This window comes from Oratosquilla oratoria, chromosome 8 (assembly GCF_046742065.1).
Source record: "Oratosquilla oratoria isolate Oo_2021 chromosome 8, ASM4674206v1, whole genome shotgun sequence".
Lineage (NCBI taxonomy): Eukaryota > Metazoa > Arthropoda > Malacostraca > Stomatopoda > Squillidae > Oratosquilla > Oratosquilla oratoria.
Window position 1 is genome coordinate 52285756 of NC_134784.1, and position 19466 is coordinate 52305221.

A 19466-nucleotide genomic window follows, 5' to 3' on the forward strand; every position below is an offset into this window, starting at 1 on the left:
AGGACCGGAGGCGCCAGGGGTCGTGGAAGAATGTTCTTTTTTTTTTTTTTTTTTTTTTTTTTTTTCTGGAAAGGGGGGTGGGTTAGGTTAGGTTAGTTTAAGTAGGTTAGGTTGGTTTTGGTAGGTTAGGTTGGCTTAGGTTAAGTTGGTTTAGGCAGGTTAGGTTAGGTTAAGTTAGGTTGGTTTATATAGGTTAGGTTCGGTTGGTTTATATAGATTAGGTTAGGTTGGGTTGGTTTATATAGGTTAGGTTGATATAGGTAGGTTAGGTTGGTTTAGGCAAGTTAGGTTGGTTTAGGCAAGTTAGGTTAGGTTGGTTTAGGTAGGTTGGGTTAAGTTGGTTTTAGGCTAGGTTAGGTTAAGTTAGATTAGGTTAGGTTGAAGACTGGGACAGTGAGGACAGCAAATAGGGCGAGGACAGTAAGGACGACCGAGTCAATGGGGACGTGGATAGGGACAGAGGAATGAAGGAAATAGAGGGACGGCCCGGATGCCGGGACATAGACAGGAATACATACATATACCAAAGGCTTTTTCCCCCTTATAAGGGAGGTAGTCAAAAAACAAAGGCACAAAAACCACTCCCATGCATTCCATCCCCATCACACTCCACTTCCCTCCACCCTCCCTCCCTCCCTCCCACCTTGGCACCTCCCGGATGACGGGTCAGGGATGGAGACAAGTGCAGAAACAAGGACCAATCCAGGACAGAGAAGAGATAACAGGAGCAGACTTGTACACACTCTTGATCAAAAGTTTCGACCCACGCTATAGTTCTTACAACATCAATATGATTTTTTTTCGAGTACGTGATATAGTTTCCTATGTTGTATTTAACGTACAGTTAGGTAATTGTCTTTATTTGAAGAAAAAAACTCAGACAAATAATTATCAATTTTTGTCATGAAACATTCTGGGTGGGTAAATGTTTTTGATAATGACTGTGCACTGAGCTATTGAAAGTTGCTAGGACAAAGCTTATCGATAGAAAATACAGAGAAAGAATATATATGAAATATGATAAAGATATAAACAAATACTAGAGAACGTTGAAAATATGTGTTTTAAAAAAAAAGTTAGATAACTTTATGGATGGGGATGACAGGTGGTAATGGACATGGAACTGCCCAGTGTAGGTCTTATGGTCTCATGTAGTCTCCTTCATTCTTATATTCTTATGTAATTGACACGTTGCATCATCTTGCTTAATTGTTTCCAGTTGATGATGATGGTGATAGTGATAATGAAGATCTTGATGATAAGAAATGTGATGGTGATATTGTGTAGATTGGGCAGTTTAGTTGATGATGATGGTGATGGTGAAGATGGTGATGATAAAAAATGTGATGGTGATCATGTTGAAGGTAGTGCTATGTAGGACAGTCTAGTTGATGGTGTTGATTATGGTGAAGACAGTTATGAAAAGAAATCTGATGGTGGTAATGTTGAAGGTAGTGCTGTGTAGTTGATGATGATGGCAATGATGAGAAATGTGATGATAATGATGACAGTGATATTGTTCAGGATGATAGTGACGTCAACAATCGAGTACTCACAGTTTGCTGATGTTGCCGACAATTCCCGCAGGAACTCGGGTGAGTGAGCTTCCGCAGGCGAGTTGTGTGCTACTCTCACACGTACACCTCACCCGTTCCTCACTCTTCATCGAACTCATCGAAGTCGGCCTGGGCGGGTTCTCCATGGCCTGAAACCCTGAGACACCGCCGCTGACGGAATTCACCCCGAAGTCTTCGTCGTCTTTAGTGACCTGAGGTTCCGGATACGATGACATCAAGCTCGGGGGTTGTGAGGGTTGTAGCACCAGGACCGAAGGCGGTTGTGGGAGGGATTGGGTAGGTGGTTGTAGTTGAGATTTCAATGCTGACGCCATTGGAAATTGCGAGATATTTCGATGTGATGTCATGCTTAGTGGTGGTGGTGGTGGTGGTGGCTGAGGTGTTGGATGCAAATTTGATGAAGAATATTGTGAAGGAAGCTGAAGCAGGCCCGGCATCCTCTGTGGAAATATAATATCTCTCGGGGCGAGGTGTCCTCCCTTTTTGTGACCTCCCTTGCCACCTTCTTCTTCTCTTCCTCCTCCACCTCTCCCCTTGCCCTCATATTCCTTCTGCTCTTTTCCCACGCTCACTACAATTTCCCTTTCGTGTTTCCTTCCAAAACTGTCGTATATATCTTGGTCTTTTATCAAAGCGTCATTCTTCATCTCTTCTTCTTCTTCTTCTTCTTCTTCTTCCTTTGCATGTCTTTCTTCTTGCCAGTCCTTTGCCTTCTGCCTCTTCGTTAGTGTCCATTCTTTTTCCTCTTTTCGGAGTCCATATCTTCCATGACTTCTTTGTTTTCTGTCTCTGAGCAACGCGGTTCTTTCCATCGTTTTGTAACCATTTTCTTTTTCGGATTCCTCCCATTCTCGTTTTCTATCGTTCCTCTTTTTTCTCCTTACTATATCTTGTTGCCATGCCGCACCCTTCTTTTTTACAATGTCTTCATAGTCGCCTTTACGTTCTCCATCCTCCAATTCTCTCTTGTAAGTTACCTTCTTTTCATTTCTTCCTTCCTTGCAGTCTTCGTTCTTAAATTCAATTTCGGACTCCTGTCCTTTATTAACATTTACTTTTGTCGTCTTATTATATTTCCATTGATTTCCAGCTTTCTCAGCTTCCCACTCTCCTCCCTTCACGTTTATGTCTTCCATTTTATCTTTTTCTTCTAGGTTCTTTTTATTTTTGTTTCCTTGTGTTGTAGTGGAGGTATGCACACCAGGATGTTGAAGTACCCAATATCTGTTTTGTGTCGTTATGGTATTTTTCGAAATGTGAGCTGGAATTCCTGGTAACTCTTTTCTCGTGGCTAATATATCCAGTCCAGAGGGCCGTTTGGAGTTCCCCTTGTCAGATTTCACTTCCTTTGATGGAGTTTCGTCCACTTTCTCGAAATGAAATAGATCCTCAGGGTGTGGAGTAGCTTCTTGCAAGGAGAGTCTTTGCAGAGTTTCCGAAAATGAGTTTCTGGAATTTCCAAAAGGTGGTCTGGAAATCCTTCGAAGTAGCGTTGATTTTATCGAACTCAGCGTTGTTGTCTTTGGGTACAATGAGATCTGAGGTTCATGGAGAGAGGCTATTGGAAGTATTTTACTCTTTTTATCTTTTTCCAAATTTTTGGTTTTGGTGACTTCTGGATGGATTTTCCACTTGTTCTTCATGGTTCTAGGGAAGTCGGAAGTTTCTCTTCTGGAACGCTCAACGAGTCTGCTTTGTCCCAGTGGGAAACCTCTAATCTTGCCAATAATGTTGGTACTATTATCATTGTTATCAATACCCCCATATTTGTTCTTATACAACGCTTGGTCATTGTGATAATGGTGGTAATGATGCAGGTTGCCTACAAGGCGAAGGGTATGCAAGATTAAAATTGGGATCAAATCAGCTTCTGAAGCTATGGAGAGGTTAAGAGCCTTGTTTATGTCTTTTGACTTTCCAGAAGAATTTTTTCGGTTATGACTAAGGCGACTCAACATTTCCCTTAGTTCGAAGGAGCGTCTTCGACCCTTTATCTTCCCGAACTCGTCTTCTTCGGTCTGGAAAAACCGTGACCCAGTTTCCGGGAACCTTCCAGCTTCCAGTCCTCCCACTCGCCTTTGAGAGGAAATTGGCACCATCCCCTCATCGTCCTGGAAATCAACTGCCTTTAGTTTAACAAGTTCTTTATGTCCAGGAAGATTGCTGGAAACGAGTGATGGACTAGATGATTCCCGTTTTCTTTTGATCTTAGTTTGGTGTTGAATCTGTGGAGTATATTCCTTCTTTCTCCTTTTCGTCTTCCAGTCCCAGTGTTTCTTGGCATTCTTTATTCTTGTCTGTATGCTATCATCTCTCGCAAAGGCTTCCTTCGTCCCCTTGCTTGTTTTCATCTTCAGTGCCCCAATTCTACTTTCACCTTTATATCGGCCTGTTTCTGTGTCTAGGAACAAAATGTCTTTACCTTTCTTCACCTCTGCTGCACTCCCAGTGTCTTTTGTGTCGTCGTTTTCTTTATTCGTTTTCTCTTCAGCTGTCGTCATATCCTCGCCCGTTATTTGGTCGTTAAATTCCCGAAATCCCCACAAATATCCTCTTGATGGAAAAATTCCTTTCGTGGATTTATCTCTGAATTGTAACAAACCAAACCCCCGTTTTCTATGCTCCTCACTCCGTTTTCTATGGCCCAGTAACCGGCTAGGACCAAAATGTTTTTCTTTTTGAAGCAACGGGACCTTGGAAAGGACGTTTTTTAAATTTGTAAAAAAGTTGTTCTCCTGAAGATTTATGAAGAACTTTCTCGTCACTTCAACGTCGTTCATGTTCTTTAAAACGTTTTGTTTAATTTCATAATTTTGAATCTGGATTAATCCATTTTTTCCAAACTCTGCTTTATTTCTTCTATTTGTATTTTTATCATAACGGTAATTGTTGGGATACATCTCGTTATTTTGTATATTATTGTAATCTAAAACTATTCTTTCGTTGATGCTCATGCCTTTTTTCTCGATATTATGACGTTTAAAATCCGTATCACCTTGTCTTGTGTGCTGAATATGTTCTTCAGGACTCAGACTAGTCGATGTAATAGGTTTTCTTGCCTGGATGATATTTGTTTCATCCCAATTGGTAGAGTACTCGTTCGTTGACTCTGAACTGGAATCTTTTAGCACCATTCCCATGGATGGATTAATCGTTGTCACCGCTTCATTTCCTTGTATTTTCACATGCTTTCCCTGCAGTTTGTCATTATCACAGTTTCTCATTTCCTTTGTGTCGTTTGCAACTGACAAATCAGTCGCTGTGACGTCATGTCGCTTTCTTCTCCTCCTCCGCCTCCGTCTCGTCCTATAATCCGTTTTGTTTATGTCCGTATGTGACCTTTCGTCTTGTTTGCCACCAGCATTGTTATCAGTGGTGACATCATCCTTATCTTTTCTTTCAGCACCACCCCAGATACCTCGTCTTAGACTTCTGGGGCGGCTTCTTAGTCTTCCGGTTCTGTTCTGGCTCCGTAGTATCGCCAAAATCTTCACCTTGATGTCATAATCTTGCTGGAATCCTGGATACCCCGTCAAAGCTATCCACGCGGAAAGGAAAGTCATAAATATTAATGACCTATTTGCGGGGATGAAATTGATCAAAATATATAACCAGGATAATAAGCAATCTATTTTCACGAGATAATGGATGATTGAATAATCCATGTGCGTGTATTAAAAGAATGAGGGAGAGAACCGTGAAGGAAACACTAAATTGCTTTTCTATTATGGATAAGCAAGAGTTTTTATATCATACATGATATACAAAATTCTGTGATGTTTGTTAGCTTTGGGGACATTTAGGAGAAAGAGAAACCAACATAATATAACTTATGCTGACATATTAGATACTAATACTTAACGGTACCTAGGTATTTGTGGTATTACAATAAAGTTTATATAGGAGTTGCTCGACTGTCATTTGAGCTACTGCCAAAAAATTATGAGGTTCTCGAGGCGTATTCACACCAGTACAAACTATCCTGTGTTAATCTCATATGCCCCAGTTGCACCCATAAATGTGTATACAAGATTTTGCTTTGTTTTGAGTGCAGTGTACATGTATGTGTGTATGTGTGTGTGATTCGCACACCGCCCTTGGATCACGTGTTGGACTCGTGATCAACAGCTATTACCCTCTTGGTTGTAACCTTCCACATACACAACCCCAACTCCTTGCCCAGCAGAGTTGGGTTGGCGGCTCGTAGTGCAGCGATGCTGACATTTTTATCCCTGGGCGAGACTCGAACTTGGATTGCTGAATTGGCGGATGGGGGTGATACTGCCACACCATCGAGCACTTTGTGTGTGTGTGTGAGAAAGAGAGAGAGAGAGAGGGGGGGGGCGATAACCTACCACAGGAGGCGATGTCGGACCGCGGGGGGAGGTCGGGCATCCGCCGCATCGTGTTGACGTCTTCTGCAGGAGGAAGGAGAAGAGGAACGTCGTTAGCATTTGGGATCTGGAGGCGTCGAAGAAGTTTCACAGAGGCGTGGGTCATAAATCTCATAATCACTCACGCATACACATGTACACACACGTACACACACGCACACATACGCACACACGCATACGCACGCACGCATTCACACGGAGAGATAAAGAGAGAGAGAGAGAGAGAGAGATAGAGACGAAGGGAGGGAGACACACACACACACACACACACACACACACACACACACACACACACACACACACACACACACACACACACAAATATTTTGAGAACTATTGTATATACGAATACAAATGATCCCCAATAGCGAAATACATATCAACAAATCGCGATGTGTTCCAGGCCTGCTTTGAATGTCCTCAACATTCCAGGAGTTGACGAACAAGGCTGACCTTTGTGTTATGGCCATTGTTCTCGGAATGAACTGAATATCCTGGGCGTTGACGGGAAGGGACAAGCATCGAAAGCAAGAGAGAGACTGGAACAACAAACAATGCACTGAACGTGAATGAAGTACATTAGTGTTAACAGTGTTTAATAGTCCATAAAGTTATCTTTGCTAAGGTAAAAAGTATTTAAAATAATTATAACAAAGTTAGCTAGGTGAAGTTATATTTCTTAAAGAAAATTATAATATTGTTCAGAACTTTTCATAAGACTTCATGTGCACAAATACACATGCACACACAAACACACACACACACACACACACACACACACACACACACACACACACACACACACACACACACACACACACACACACACACACACACACACACATCAGAGAGATAGAGAGAGAAAGAGAAAGAGAGAACCATGTCCCAACACACCCCAAATAATGCTGGCTTGTGCCGGTACATTTTTGGTTGAATGGAAACGGTGTTTGGGTTCTCTGTCAGCGTTCCCCGCTCAGAACTCCCTCGACCTCTTGTACTTACGACAGACTCGGTCGAGCTCGTCTTCGCCCCGGGGGCAGTCCCGGTGGTCATCGCAAAGGCGCGGCCGCGGCACGCAGGTCCCGTCGTCGCAGCGAAACGTCTCAGCGGGGCAGCCTGCGTTTCAGCAGTGTGTGTGTGTGTGTGTGTTCGTACGTGTTTGTGTACGTACGTGTTTGTGTATGTGTGTGTGTGTGTACGAACGTGTTTGTGTATGTATGTATGTGTGTGTGTGTGTTTGTGTACGTATGTGTTTGTGAATGTGTGTTTGTGTGTTTTTGTGTGCGTACGTGTTTGTGAATGTGTGTGTGTGTATGTACTTACGTATTTGTGAATGTGTGTGTGTATGTGTGTGTGTGTATATGTGTGTGTGTGTAGATAAGGATGACGACAAAAAGTAACGATTTAGTTAGTTTGCATTTAAGCAGGGCCATCAAGCCTTTCTAGAAAAATGAAAAAAAAAACATCATACTAGGGGCTTATGAGATAACTATTATACATATACTGTAAATACCAACCTTTCTTATCCTCATCTTGCTTCTCTTTCTCCTTTTCCTAAGCTCCTTTCCTTAATTCTCCTACTTTTACATATACCTTTATGCTAATTCATATCCTGACCTCAATCGTAATCAAGTTAGTCTTATAATTTAAATCTATTTTATACCATCACTTGCATTCCACTATCTTTCTCAATAGAGTTCCATAAATCAAGGAGGAAGCACCAGCAAGTACCTCACCGTTCTTTTGGTTTGTTCAAAACAGTAAATATAAAATTTCGTATGACGTATAATTATTTATAAAATAGGTACATAATATTTACTGATTATTTTAATGGATAAATATTGGATACAAACATTACATTGTATATAATGTACAGGAGGTATTCCCCATAGGTTGTAAAAAGCAGATATGGGCGCGTTCCTATCTGCGTTCCTCAGTGTTTTCCGCTTTAGTTTGACCGCGATTAGCGCTCCCAAACTATTAAAGGAATATAGGTATCGGTATAATATGTGGCCTACCTTTTGGATGTGGCCTACGAAAATTTTCTTTGGTATAGTATGTGGTCTACCAGATTTTTATTTCTGTATGAACCTGTCTCTTAAACTTTAATATTTTGGGAGCGCTAACCGCTGCCAAACTAAAGTAGAACGCATCGAGTAACGCACAGGGGAACGCACCCAGCTTTGATAAAAAGTCTGAGCAAGATAGATAAATGTTTCTCTGTCTGTCTGTCATTAGCTGTTAGGGTCACAGTCCCTCATAGGGATACACTTAGGGTGATGCTGTTTAGTGACGTTTTAATGACGTCACAATTCTTCATAATGAAAAGATATGACGTCGGTGTGACGTCATGGGGACGCATTGTGATCTTCTTGTGTTCTTGGGCCGCCATAATGAATGAAGCTGGCTACGTAAGTGAATTCAAAGACGTTGATAGTTTCGGAAACACACACGCACGTGCGTACACACATGAACACGTATGTACACATGCAATCGCACGCGTACATACATACATATATACACGCAAACGCACATGCACATACGCATACACATACATGTACATATGAAGATACGCTCGCGTACATGCATACGCGCGGATATGCGTATACATGCGCGCACACACACACACACACACACACACACACACACACACACACACACACACACGAAATCATGCAAATACACACACACACACACACACACACACACACACACACACACACACGCACGCACGCACAGAGAGAGAGAGAGAGAGGGTGGGGTGGAAGAGGGGTTGCAGTCAACAAAGAGGGTAATAACCCTGTGGGACGCCATTACATCGAAATGAAGGGAAGGCAAAATTATTTTGGGTGGATAAGAGTTTGGACAGGAAATGTTGACAAGACAGGGTGAGGGTGTGTGCAGGGGGAGCCGGTGGGGTTGGGGGCCATACACATCATGCAAAGATTAAAACATTGTCCCTTGGAGACAAAAGCAACGTTAAATTGAGCCTAAATGTATTAGGGATAGAAGTCTTACAGTGTATCTCATGTTGATGGTATTCTGTAAATATTAGTTCCTCCGAGTCTTTCTGTTGGTAACGTGAGTTTTGGCTTGGAGGTTTGCAGACACAGGAAGTAATACATCATTATTTCTTCCCCTTACTCCTCCTTATCTGCTTCTTACTCCTTTTGTTGCTCTCCTTACTTACGCCTTAACCTTCTCCTCCCGCATCGATGAAGAGAAAGTCATCGTTGTAGAAACACATATGCTGGGGTCATGTTTGTGTGTGTTTGTGTATTTGCGTGTGTGTGTGTGTTTGCGTGATTTCGTGTGTGTGTGTGTGTGTGCGTGCGTGTGTGTATTTGTGTACGTGTTTATGTATGTGTGAGCGTTTTTTTGTTTACATTATTATATTTACCTAATTGTGGAATACTGGGTCTGAACTCGATTTAAAGTTTATCTGTATTTCTTATTAATTTATTCATTTATTTGTTAATTTATATTTGGACTAGAATTTTAATCTTCTTCATTCAGACTATTCCATAGGTTGAGTGTGTGGGTGTGGGTGTGAGTGTGCGTGTTTGTGTGTGTATTTATGCGTGTGTGTGTGTATCTACTGCGTGTGTGGCTGTATGTATGTGAATATATATTTATTTAACTTTTGCGTTAATTGTGACACCAAAGGAAACGTGTGAATGGAGAGGCTGATATGTGTATGGAGGAGCTAGATCAAGATCAAAAGGAGAAGACATTAATGGAGAATTCACTGAAGAGGAGGGGGGAAAACAGAGAAATTCCCAGAGAATTGGGTGAGATAGTGAACATATAACAAACTAGCAAGGGAGAGGGAAGGGGGAAGAAATTGAGCTGAAAATAGAGAACATGAAAGAGAAGAGAAAAGGCGAGACAGAGGAGAAGGGAATAGGAGAGAAAAGAGGAGATAAAAGGTATATGAATGGAGGAAATTCAAAGATAAATATAAAGCGAAAAGGAAATAGAAAATGGGAAAATTGCTGACTAGGTAATGATTTGGGGACAAAATGAATTCTGGATCGTAGATGGCAAGGGTACCTTTTGCTAAATAGAATAAGTTGAGAGCAGACACGATAACAAGATTTTCAGCTGAGGGCAGTCACGATAACGAGGAAGGATTTTCAAATTGTAAAGCGTGTGAAAAGAACCGCACGAAAAAGGTCTGTTAACAATGCTTGGTAATGATAAGTGGCGATGGCTGTTATTGATAGAACTCTAGTCTCCTGGTTGGTACAGTGGTAGCGCGCTGTTCTCATAATGACGGGGTCGGCAGATCGAAACCCGCCCGGGTCCGTGAGCTCAAGTTGATTACTGAAGAGAATCTTTGACACTGATATCGGAACTGAAACCCGGCAAACTTTTAACAAACTTTAAATACTGAAAATGTAAAATTGTAAGAAAAATATTTCATAAGGGCAGCGTTAGACTTATTCTTATGAGTGTATGAAATGACGCATCTGTATATGCTTGTGTATATGTATGGTTCTGTGTATGTGTGAGTCTGAGTGTGAGTGTGTGCGTGTGTGTGTGTGTCTGATGGGGACACAAAGGGGACCTCATTAGGACAGCTGTTACCCTGTATATTATATTTATGTCAAATATAGTTTTGTAAATATATATTGTTACTCTCATACAGAGCTTGATAAAATAATAGTGTGTTCAGTCCAATATACCGGGACTATTTGTTTGCATTGCCTAACTTTGTTGAAAATCGGCAAATTATTCCCGTAGATTCAATCGGACTTCCTTAGAGCTAGCTAGACGTTTAACTATTCAAAGTAATTCTGTTTACAGTTATTTGACCAATCACTCAACCAAATTGTGATCGCTTTTAATTCACGCAACTTGAATTTAATCGGTAGATTCTCGTTTTTGGATACAGATCAGAAATAGATTACCATGATATTTTGTTAGCCTTTATTTTGATCAGGGTTATTTCTGGCAGATATTAGTAAGCCAATGTGGTTCCGTATATCCTTCTTATATAATAGTAGAACTCTTTGTAGTTTTCTGTAGATTAATTTGTAATTCTTACTTCGAGGATTAGTAATTTATTGTTAAATTTTCAACATTTTCTGGCTTACGAAAATGCGTGAATTTCGTGAATGTTTGTCTCCTTTTGGCAATATTTCTCTCTGGTTCTTTGTCAACCTAAACACACACACACACACACACACACACACACACACACACACACACACACACACACACACACACACACACACTCACTTTCACCCTCTCTCTCTCTCTCTCTCTCTCTCTCTCTCTCTCTCTCTCTCTCTCTCTCTCTCTCTCTTTTCACACACACACACACACACACACACACACACACACACACACACACACACACACACACACACACACACCCATTCTCTCTCTCTTTCACACACACACACACACACACACACACACACACACACACACACACACACACACACACACACACACACACACTCTCTCTCTGTCTCTATTTCACACACACACGCGCACGCACGCACACTACTTTATACGTACATGGAAGCATATGTACATTCATGTTTCTTACGTTTTGTGCTCTCGACACCCTCCACTGCATCCTTCACATTCCACCCACCTCCACCTCCAATTTCTCCATATTGTAGGTACATTTCTTGATTAAAATGAAAATGAAATCATTATTCTCTGTGTGAATTTACTCGCATGTTGTTCTTTAAGTGCTATTGAAGTCTTTGTTTTGATCTGAACTCCCTACTCGACTCCCACCCACTCCCACACTCTCAACCACTCCCACACTCAACCACTCCCAACCACTCCCCCACACCCTCTCACTCTCCCACTCCCACTCACTCCCCCCAACTCCTACCCCTTCCCCATTTCCTTTTCGTGTTTCACAGCCCGTACAAGATATGAACTCCATGTATTGTAGAATAATATTTAAGTGACTTTATTGACATCCCTACAGAAGAAACTACTCAACATTCTATCATGATAGGAAAATAATCTCTACTAATATATATATATATATATATATATATATATATATATATATATATATATATATATATATATATATATTATATGTATATATGTTATATATAAATTATACATCATATGATAGGAAAATAATATCTGAAAAAGATCTATCTCTACTTTCTCTTATCCTTCGTAGACCTCTCATTGCTCCCAATGATAAAGACGCTGTTTATTGTTGACAAGAGACGAGCGGGCTGGTCCAGCGTTCGAATCCAGTAACCAATAGACGTCGTAGCACAATGGGCACAAGGGGAGAGGTGGGATAGGTCTTGGCCGTGGTTGAGCACCTACTGGTAGAAGCTCCCCATCTCTTTTCGTTTTCTTCTTCTCCTCTTTCTTCCTCGTCCTCCTCGCTCTCGACCTCGTCCTCATCCTTGCCTTTGTCTTCGGTCTCGCCCTTGCCCTGCTCCTCGTCTTCGCCCTTGTCCTCGTCTTCGCCCTTGTCCTCGCCCTTGTCCTCACCCTCGTCCTCTTCCTTTTCGTTATGTAAACCGATAGCTATGTTCACGTCCCCCTCCGGAGTAAGAATTCGTAAATTTATTCTTCCAAGTACCACTTCAGGTTCTCCCTTTCCTCTTCCCTTCTCTTCCCTTCCCTTCCTTCTCTTCCTTTCTCTTCCCTTCCCTTCCCTTCCCTTTCACTTCCTTAAAATATCTGCCTCCTCCTTTATTCCTCCCTCACCTCCATCCTCCTCCCTTTCTCTCCCCTACCACTCTCTCTCCCTATTCGCCTCGTTCTCTTTTTCTCCTCTCACTCCCTTTCTTCTCCTTACCTCTCTCCCTCCCCCTTGCTCTCCCCATCCCCTCCTCCTCCTTCCTCCCCCTCCTCCATCCCCTCCCCCTCCCTCCTCACCCTCCGCCATCCCCTTTCTCCTTAATATTTCCCCTTCCATTTTCCAGTTTCTTTCTCTGTCTTCAGTTCTTCTAACTTTCACATTTGTATCAGTCTTTTACCCGGTTATTGAGGCAGAATATTTAATTTCATCGCACGGACTAATGTTTGTGGTTTTATTATTTTGGGCAAGATAGGTAGAGAGAGAGAGAGAGAGAGAGAGAGAGAGAGAGAGAGAGAGAGAGAGAGAGAGAGAGAGAGGGAGAGAGAGAGACGGGAGGGAGACAGAGAAACAGAGGCAGAGAAAGAGAGAAGAGGAGAGAAGAGAGAGGGAGACAAAGATGAGACATGGAGAGAGTTGTAGACATAGACAGACATATGAACAGAGAGACAGATACAGACAGATATACAGGCAGACAGAAGCAGAGAGAGTGAAACGGGGAGAGTAAGGCAGCAGATTGAGGCGGGAGGAGAGAGGCAGGAAGAGGAAGAGAGAGTAGGGTAGAGAGAAAGAGAGAGAGAGAGAGAGAGTGGGGGGAGGGAGGGAGAGATTCAACAGACACTAACTGAATGCATGAGAATGTACGGGTGGAAAAATCACAAGATGATTCGGCGTGGACCTAGGAGGATACTCTGTTTGGCATGCTTGTCTGCGCAAAGTGAATCGAGTTAGGATTTACATTTCTTTGCATATTTGCATTTATATTCCCACTTGAGGCGCGGCGGTAAAGCACGGTGATGTAGTCTTTGTGAAAGAATGGTTTTATTTATCAAATTTCCCATAGTGGTTTGCACATTTGTGTCCTCAAGGTCCCCCCTTTTTTTTTTTTTTTTTTTTTTTTTAGGTACTTTGTCTCTTGTCTTTGTTTCTGAAAGGAGAATAAAACCGACTATCATTAACCAGGAGAAAGTTCTTCGTGGGCGTCTCTGGTGGAGCAGGTTCGGGATGTGTTTTTCCCATCGCGAAGAGTCTGTTGGTATCGGTTGGGTCGGCACCATCGTCAGAATAGTTCACCGCAAGAAAGAATACGAAAGAAGCCTAGGTCTAAGCCACACACACAAAGAGAACACTCCATCCACGGAAATTGAATAGCCAAGTTCATTTCCTTAGAAAAGAAAAGCCGACCTTCTCCTACAAGATGGTGAACCACGAGAGGCTGAGAAGCTACCACAAAGTGACGAACCATTTTCGAAAAAAGGTCAAGGTTCTCCTAGAGCGGTGGTTTCCCTCCCCTCCCCCCCACAGGGGGACCAGGGGGGCCCCCACTGGAGCTATGACAAGAATTTAGGGGGGCATAAGCTGCTCCTACAAATGATAGATTTCTGTATAATGTCAGGAATCTGAAAATGAAAAAAATAATTCCCACCACTCTAGCCTGGCGGAAGAAATGTAAGGAAATCATGATGGCCAACTTTGTAATAAAGCAAAGGGTTTCTCTTCATCAGCATTTCATTATCAATTTTATTATTCTATTTATATATTCTGTTTATTAGTATTTCTTTATTTGTATTTTTTGGGGGGATCAGATTAGAGAGAAAAATGAAAGGGAGCCACATGAATCTTGAGAAATCATGAAAAGGGGGGGGAAGGGGGGAAAATGGTTGAGAACAATTGTTCTACAGGATGGGGGAGGGGAATCACGAGCTCTTTGAGAAGCCAACCGGACTAAGGTCAGAACTCGAAGAAGGAGGTCATCGTCGAGAGATTACGACGAGACGAGGAACTGGTCGCGAGGTTGAAAGGGAACTCTTAGAAGAATTGTTGACAGTTAGTGATCATCAATAACCAATGGTTATTGTTTTCTATACAAGTACATCAATAACCAATATATATATATATATATGTATATATATATATATATATATATATTTTTTTTTTTAAATACACTATATATTACTACAAATTAACACTATTGGAAGGGAATTCTTAGAAGAATTGCTGACAGTCATTGGTCATCAATAACCAATGGTTATTATTTTTTATACAAATACATTATACATCACAACAAATTAACACTATTGAAAAGGAATTCTTAGAAGAATTGCTGACAGTCAGTGGTCATTGATAACACTAGGCAACAAATTTCATTTTTCCTCTGTTACAGACACCTGATCTACTTATTCCTACTAAATTGATGCTGCTGATTTCAGAACTGATGTCTAAATTTCTCTATCACGTCCAGATTTTCTGTAACTGACAATCCCTATCTTTTATTCTTTTCACACTCGCTTAGTAGTGTAAGCTTTTTTTCCGTGTGAAGTTTTATTTAGGCATACTTAAATAATTATGTTAACATGGGTGTCTTTCCTCCTTTTTTCTGGCTTAAGACAGACAGTGGATTTCCACTGGCGGAGTTACCACCCCTGCACCCAACCATCCACCCACAGCGCATTGGTATTTAGTTGTTATGGCAAAAGGACATTCCTGTTCTTAAGTGAAACTTTGGTGTTTCCTCTTCATTCGTCGTTTATAGGATGACGAGCTCTCCTTCTGCAGGAACCAACAGTAATCTCCCATCATATTTGGATTAAAATTACCTTGATATCTGCTTTCCATAACGGAGATCTGCTGGTGGAAGCGTTCACCATGCTCGTCGCTTACAGCACCAAGGTTGGCCGGGAAGAAGTCAAGATGAGAATGTAAAAAATGTATTTTAAAAGATATTCTGCATTCCATTAGTTCATAAGACTTCAGCATGTTCTCTATGAGATCGCAATGGTTTTCGGCTTTATGGTTTCCAAGAACATTTCTTACAACTTCAACAAACTATGTCCATGCACTCAGTTCCATTTCATTTAGGCTAGATGGAAACGATGAGTCACGGATGACACTAGCGATCTGTGGCCCAGTGAAAACTCCAGCCTCTCTGAATTTATCCTTTAAATTTTGAAGTGGTGAAAGATGTACTTTCTGAGCGTCGACATGGGCTGGATGCTTCACATTATATTTAGCAACAACATGCTCAGTTCTACATGGGCAATCATGTTTTTTGTAGTGGTTCTTGTCATCTCTGCTGTTCCACTGGCACAAAAAGCACCTATGCTTCGTGTAACCCTGTTGGAACCCATGGAGTAATAATTCAACAAATATTCCATGTGTGCCCTTATATTTGATAAACCTTAGCAGCAGCTCCATGGGCTCATAAGTTTCGTTAAGGCCAGTGCCATTAGCTACACGTATTGAAGGTTTTTCATTCTTGCTGTGTAGTAAGACGGCTTTAATACTTTATTACAGTTAATGAAGAGTCTCCATTGTTCTGTGACACAGAGACAGTCAATTTGTTGCATTAAACCTTTGATATCGTAGCAGAAACAAACGTTATTCTCCTGTGAGTAAAATGATGAAAACTACAAATGGCGATGACGGAAATGAGAAATTTTGGTGTTTGGCTGGAGAAGATTCCATTCATGAAGTCTGGAACATAACAACTCTGCTTTTTCTTTTGGTAATTCCAAATCACGCACCAAGTTATTTAGTTCCTCTTGTCTTGACAGATGTGTGGAACTATCTGCATCTGAGATATATATGACTTCTTTCTCTGTTGCTATATCACTAGTAGAATCTTCGGAAGAACTGCTTCATCATGTGGTACTGGTTGCATTGCCGATTCACATTTTGGGCACGTGATCTTTGATTTATTTTTCTTTGAGAAGCCAGCAATCTTTGTCAAACAAAAATAACAATACTGATGTGATACAGCAAGTTCAATGATAGATATGAACTTACCATACCAAAATCACATAGAAACACTTATTCGCTCTTCTGTAACAAAATGTTTGTTGTCTAGTGTAATCAATAGTTATTTATTATACAAATACACTAGACATTACAACAAATTAACACTATCGGAAGGGAATTTAGAAGAATTACTGACAGTTGTTAAGCAATAGTTCTTTTTTATACAAACACAGTTTACATTACAGCAAATTAACACTATTGGAAGGGAATTCTTAGAATTGCTTACAGCCAATGGTCATTGATAACCAATAGTTATTTTTATATACAAATATACATCTTACAATAGATTAATGCTATTGGAAGGAAATTAGGAGAATTGCTGACGGGCAGTGCTCATTAATAACTGATAGTCATTGTTTCTTAATACAAATATATTATACACTGCAAGAAATTAACATTATCACCAGTGATTTTAAATGTAGTGCATACTTTTATGAATAATTTTGCAAAAATAAGTATGATAGTATTATGGTTATGTGTTTTTATTTATTTACACTGGGAGACTCTGGAGCTCTCTTCCTCCTTTTCCACTCATCTGTGACTTTGATTTTTTTTTTTTTTTTTTTTTTTTTTTTAAGGAGTTCTCGAAGTACCTCATCACCTTGACATCTACTCTTAAATTTGAATTAATTGGTCTCATCTTCTTTGTTCTTTTTCTCTCTGAAGCGTCCAACCGCGTGGACTTAATTTTCTTTATTGGCTTCTTTTTAAATATGTGGGTAAAAATATGATTTATCAGTATTCTCTCTCTCTCTCTCTCTCTCTCTCTCTCTCTCTCTCTCTCTCTCTCTGTGTGTGTGTGTGTGTGTGTGTGTCACTCTCTCTCTGTCACACACACATACGCACACACACTCTTACATACGCACGCGCTCGCACGCACACACAAACTATATATATATATATATATATATATATATACATATATATATATATATATATATATATGTATGCATGTACATATGTATGCATGTATATATTTATTTATATATATATATGCGTGTATATATATATGTATATGCATGTATGTATGTATATATATATGTGTATATATATATATATATATATGTATATATATAATATGCACACGCACACATGGCTCGATGGCGCAGTGGTAGCGTTTGCAACTGCTACTCCAGTTGTTCGAGTTCGAATCCCGCACAGTTGAAATAATTTCAGTATCGCTGCGAGCCGTTACCCCAACTCTCGTGGGCTGTGTGTGCGTGTGTGTGTGAGAGAGAGAGAAAGAGAGAGAGAGACAGACAGACAGACAGAGACAGGTCACAGCATTATCCATAGGTCTGTCGTATATGAGCTCTCATCCGGGAAGGTAGTAGCTGTCTATCATGAGTTCAGCACGTGATCCAAGACCATGGTGAATCTCACACACACACACTAAATGAATAAACGAATGCATAGGTAAATAGATAAATCTATCTATATACCAATAGGATTCTTCACCTATATAAAGGGATAGCCGGCCAAGACATGCACCGAACCCCACCAATCCGTCTCCCATTTCTTTTTTAGCTTAATTCCTGGTGGATAAAGGGTCATCCCTGTCTCCCGTCCATAGATTGGGTCAGAAGCAATGCAGCAAGACACAGCACATCCACAACAGGTCCAGCCGCTTCATTTCCACAGCAACAAATATAAAGTTATACTAATGACCCACTGTCGGTGAAGAACAGGCGAAAGTAAAAAGATCCGTATATTTCGATCACTATCTGTGATCCTCTTCAGCAGATGTGCTGAAGAGGACCACAGATAGTGATCGAAATATACGGATCTTTTTACTTTCGCCTATTCTTCTCCGAAAGTGGGTCATTAGTATAATTTTACCAATGTGTTGTGAACAAATATATAAGATAAATGAGTAAATAGATAAATGAAGAGATAACTGAACTTACCCACGAGGAGGAAGAAGGCGAGTGTGGCTACTACGATGGTCACGAAGAAGATGAGGGTGCAAGTGAAGACCCACACAGTCCCGTCAAGCGAGGGCAGTGCCACGCCGTTTTCTATGTCATTCGCGTCTCCATTCCCTCCACCGGGTCCTCCTCCTCCTCTTCTTCTTTTTCTTCTTCCGTTCTCTGTTCCGTTCTTCCCTCTTCTTCCTCCTTCTCCACCTCTCCCTCCGCATCCACAACTACACTCGTCATCGTTGGCCTCGTCTCCGCGTTCTTCTCTTTCGTTCCCCCGTCTCTCTTCGGGTACTTCGATGTTTGCGTTCTCCTCTTCTCTCCTGCCTCCCTCACCTTCCTCGCCACTTCTTAGCCGCTTCCTCCCACGCTCTCCCCTTCCCTCCTCTGGTCCTCGGCCGAACAGGAAACCGCACGGGTCGCAGTGTCGCTGTTCACTCCAAGTGACGTCATTGCATCTTTCTTCGCCACTCCTGAGGCCGTTGGCTTGAGCCATGAGTGTTCTTCAGCTCAGCGCCATTCTTCTTCTTATCGATCTTGTCTCAGGGAGACCTTGATCTTGTCATCCTCTCTTTCTTTCTGTCACAATCTTAATTGACTTCGTGCTATTACACTGTCCTCTTTTTTAGTTCTATTTCTGTAGACTTGTGTTTATGGTCACTGCTGAATTTTCATTGTCCACATGAAATTATCACGGATCACTTTAATTCTATCTCATATCTGTAAAGAAGAATTCGTCACATCAGCTATGCATTACATAAAATTATATGTATATATATATATATATTCATAGTATATATATATATGTATATATATGTATATATATATGTATATATATATATGTATATATATGTATATAAATATATATGTATATATATATATGTATATATATATGTATATATATATATGTATATATATATATGTATATATATATATACGTATATATATGTATATATATATATATATATATATATATGTA

General features: G+C 40.8%; 1 protein-coding gene across 1 annotated transcript in view; it reads right to left on the bottom strand.

Annotated features, from left to right (window-relative positions):
* Positions 1–19194, bottom strand: part of LOC143027721 (uncharacterized) — a 65876-nt gene extending 46682 nt beyond the window's left edge. Inside the window, exons 1-4 of the mRNA XM_076189199.1 lie at positions 18476–19194; positions 6974–7087; positions 5933–5995; positions 1557–5115 (exon numbers count right to left, since the gene is read on the bottom strand). Coding sequence (XP_076045314.1) covers positions 1557–5115; positions 5933–5995; positions 6974–7087; positions 18476–18983 — 4244 coding nt within the window. The 5' untranslated portion in view covers positions 18984–19194. The remainder of the gene's footprint in view (positions 1–1556; positions 5116–5932; positions 5996–6973; positions 7088–18475) is intronic.
* Positions 19195–19466: the final 272 nt, after the last annotated feature.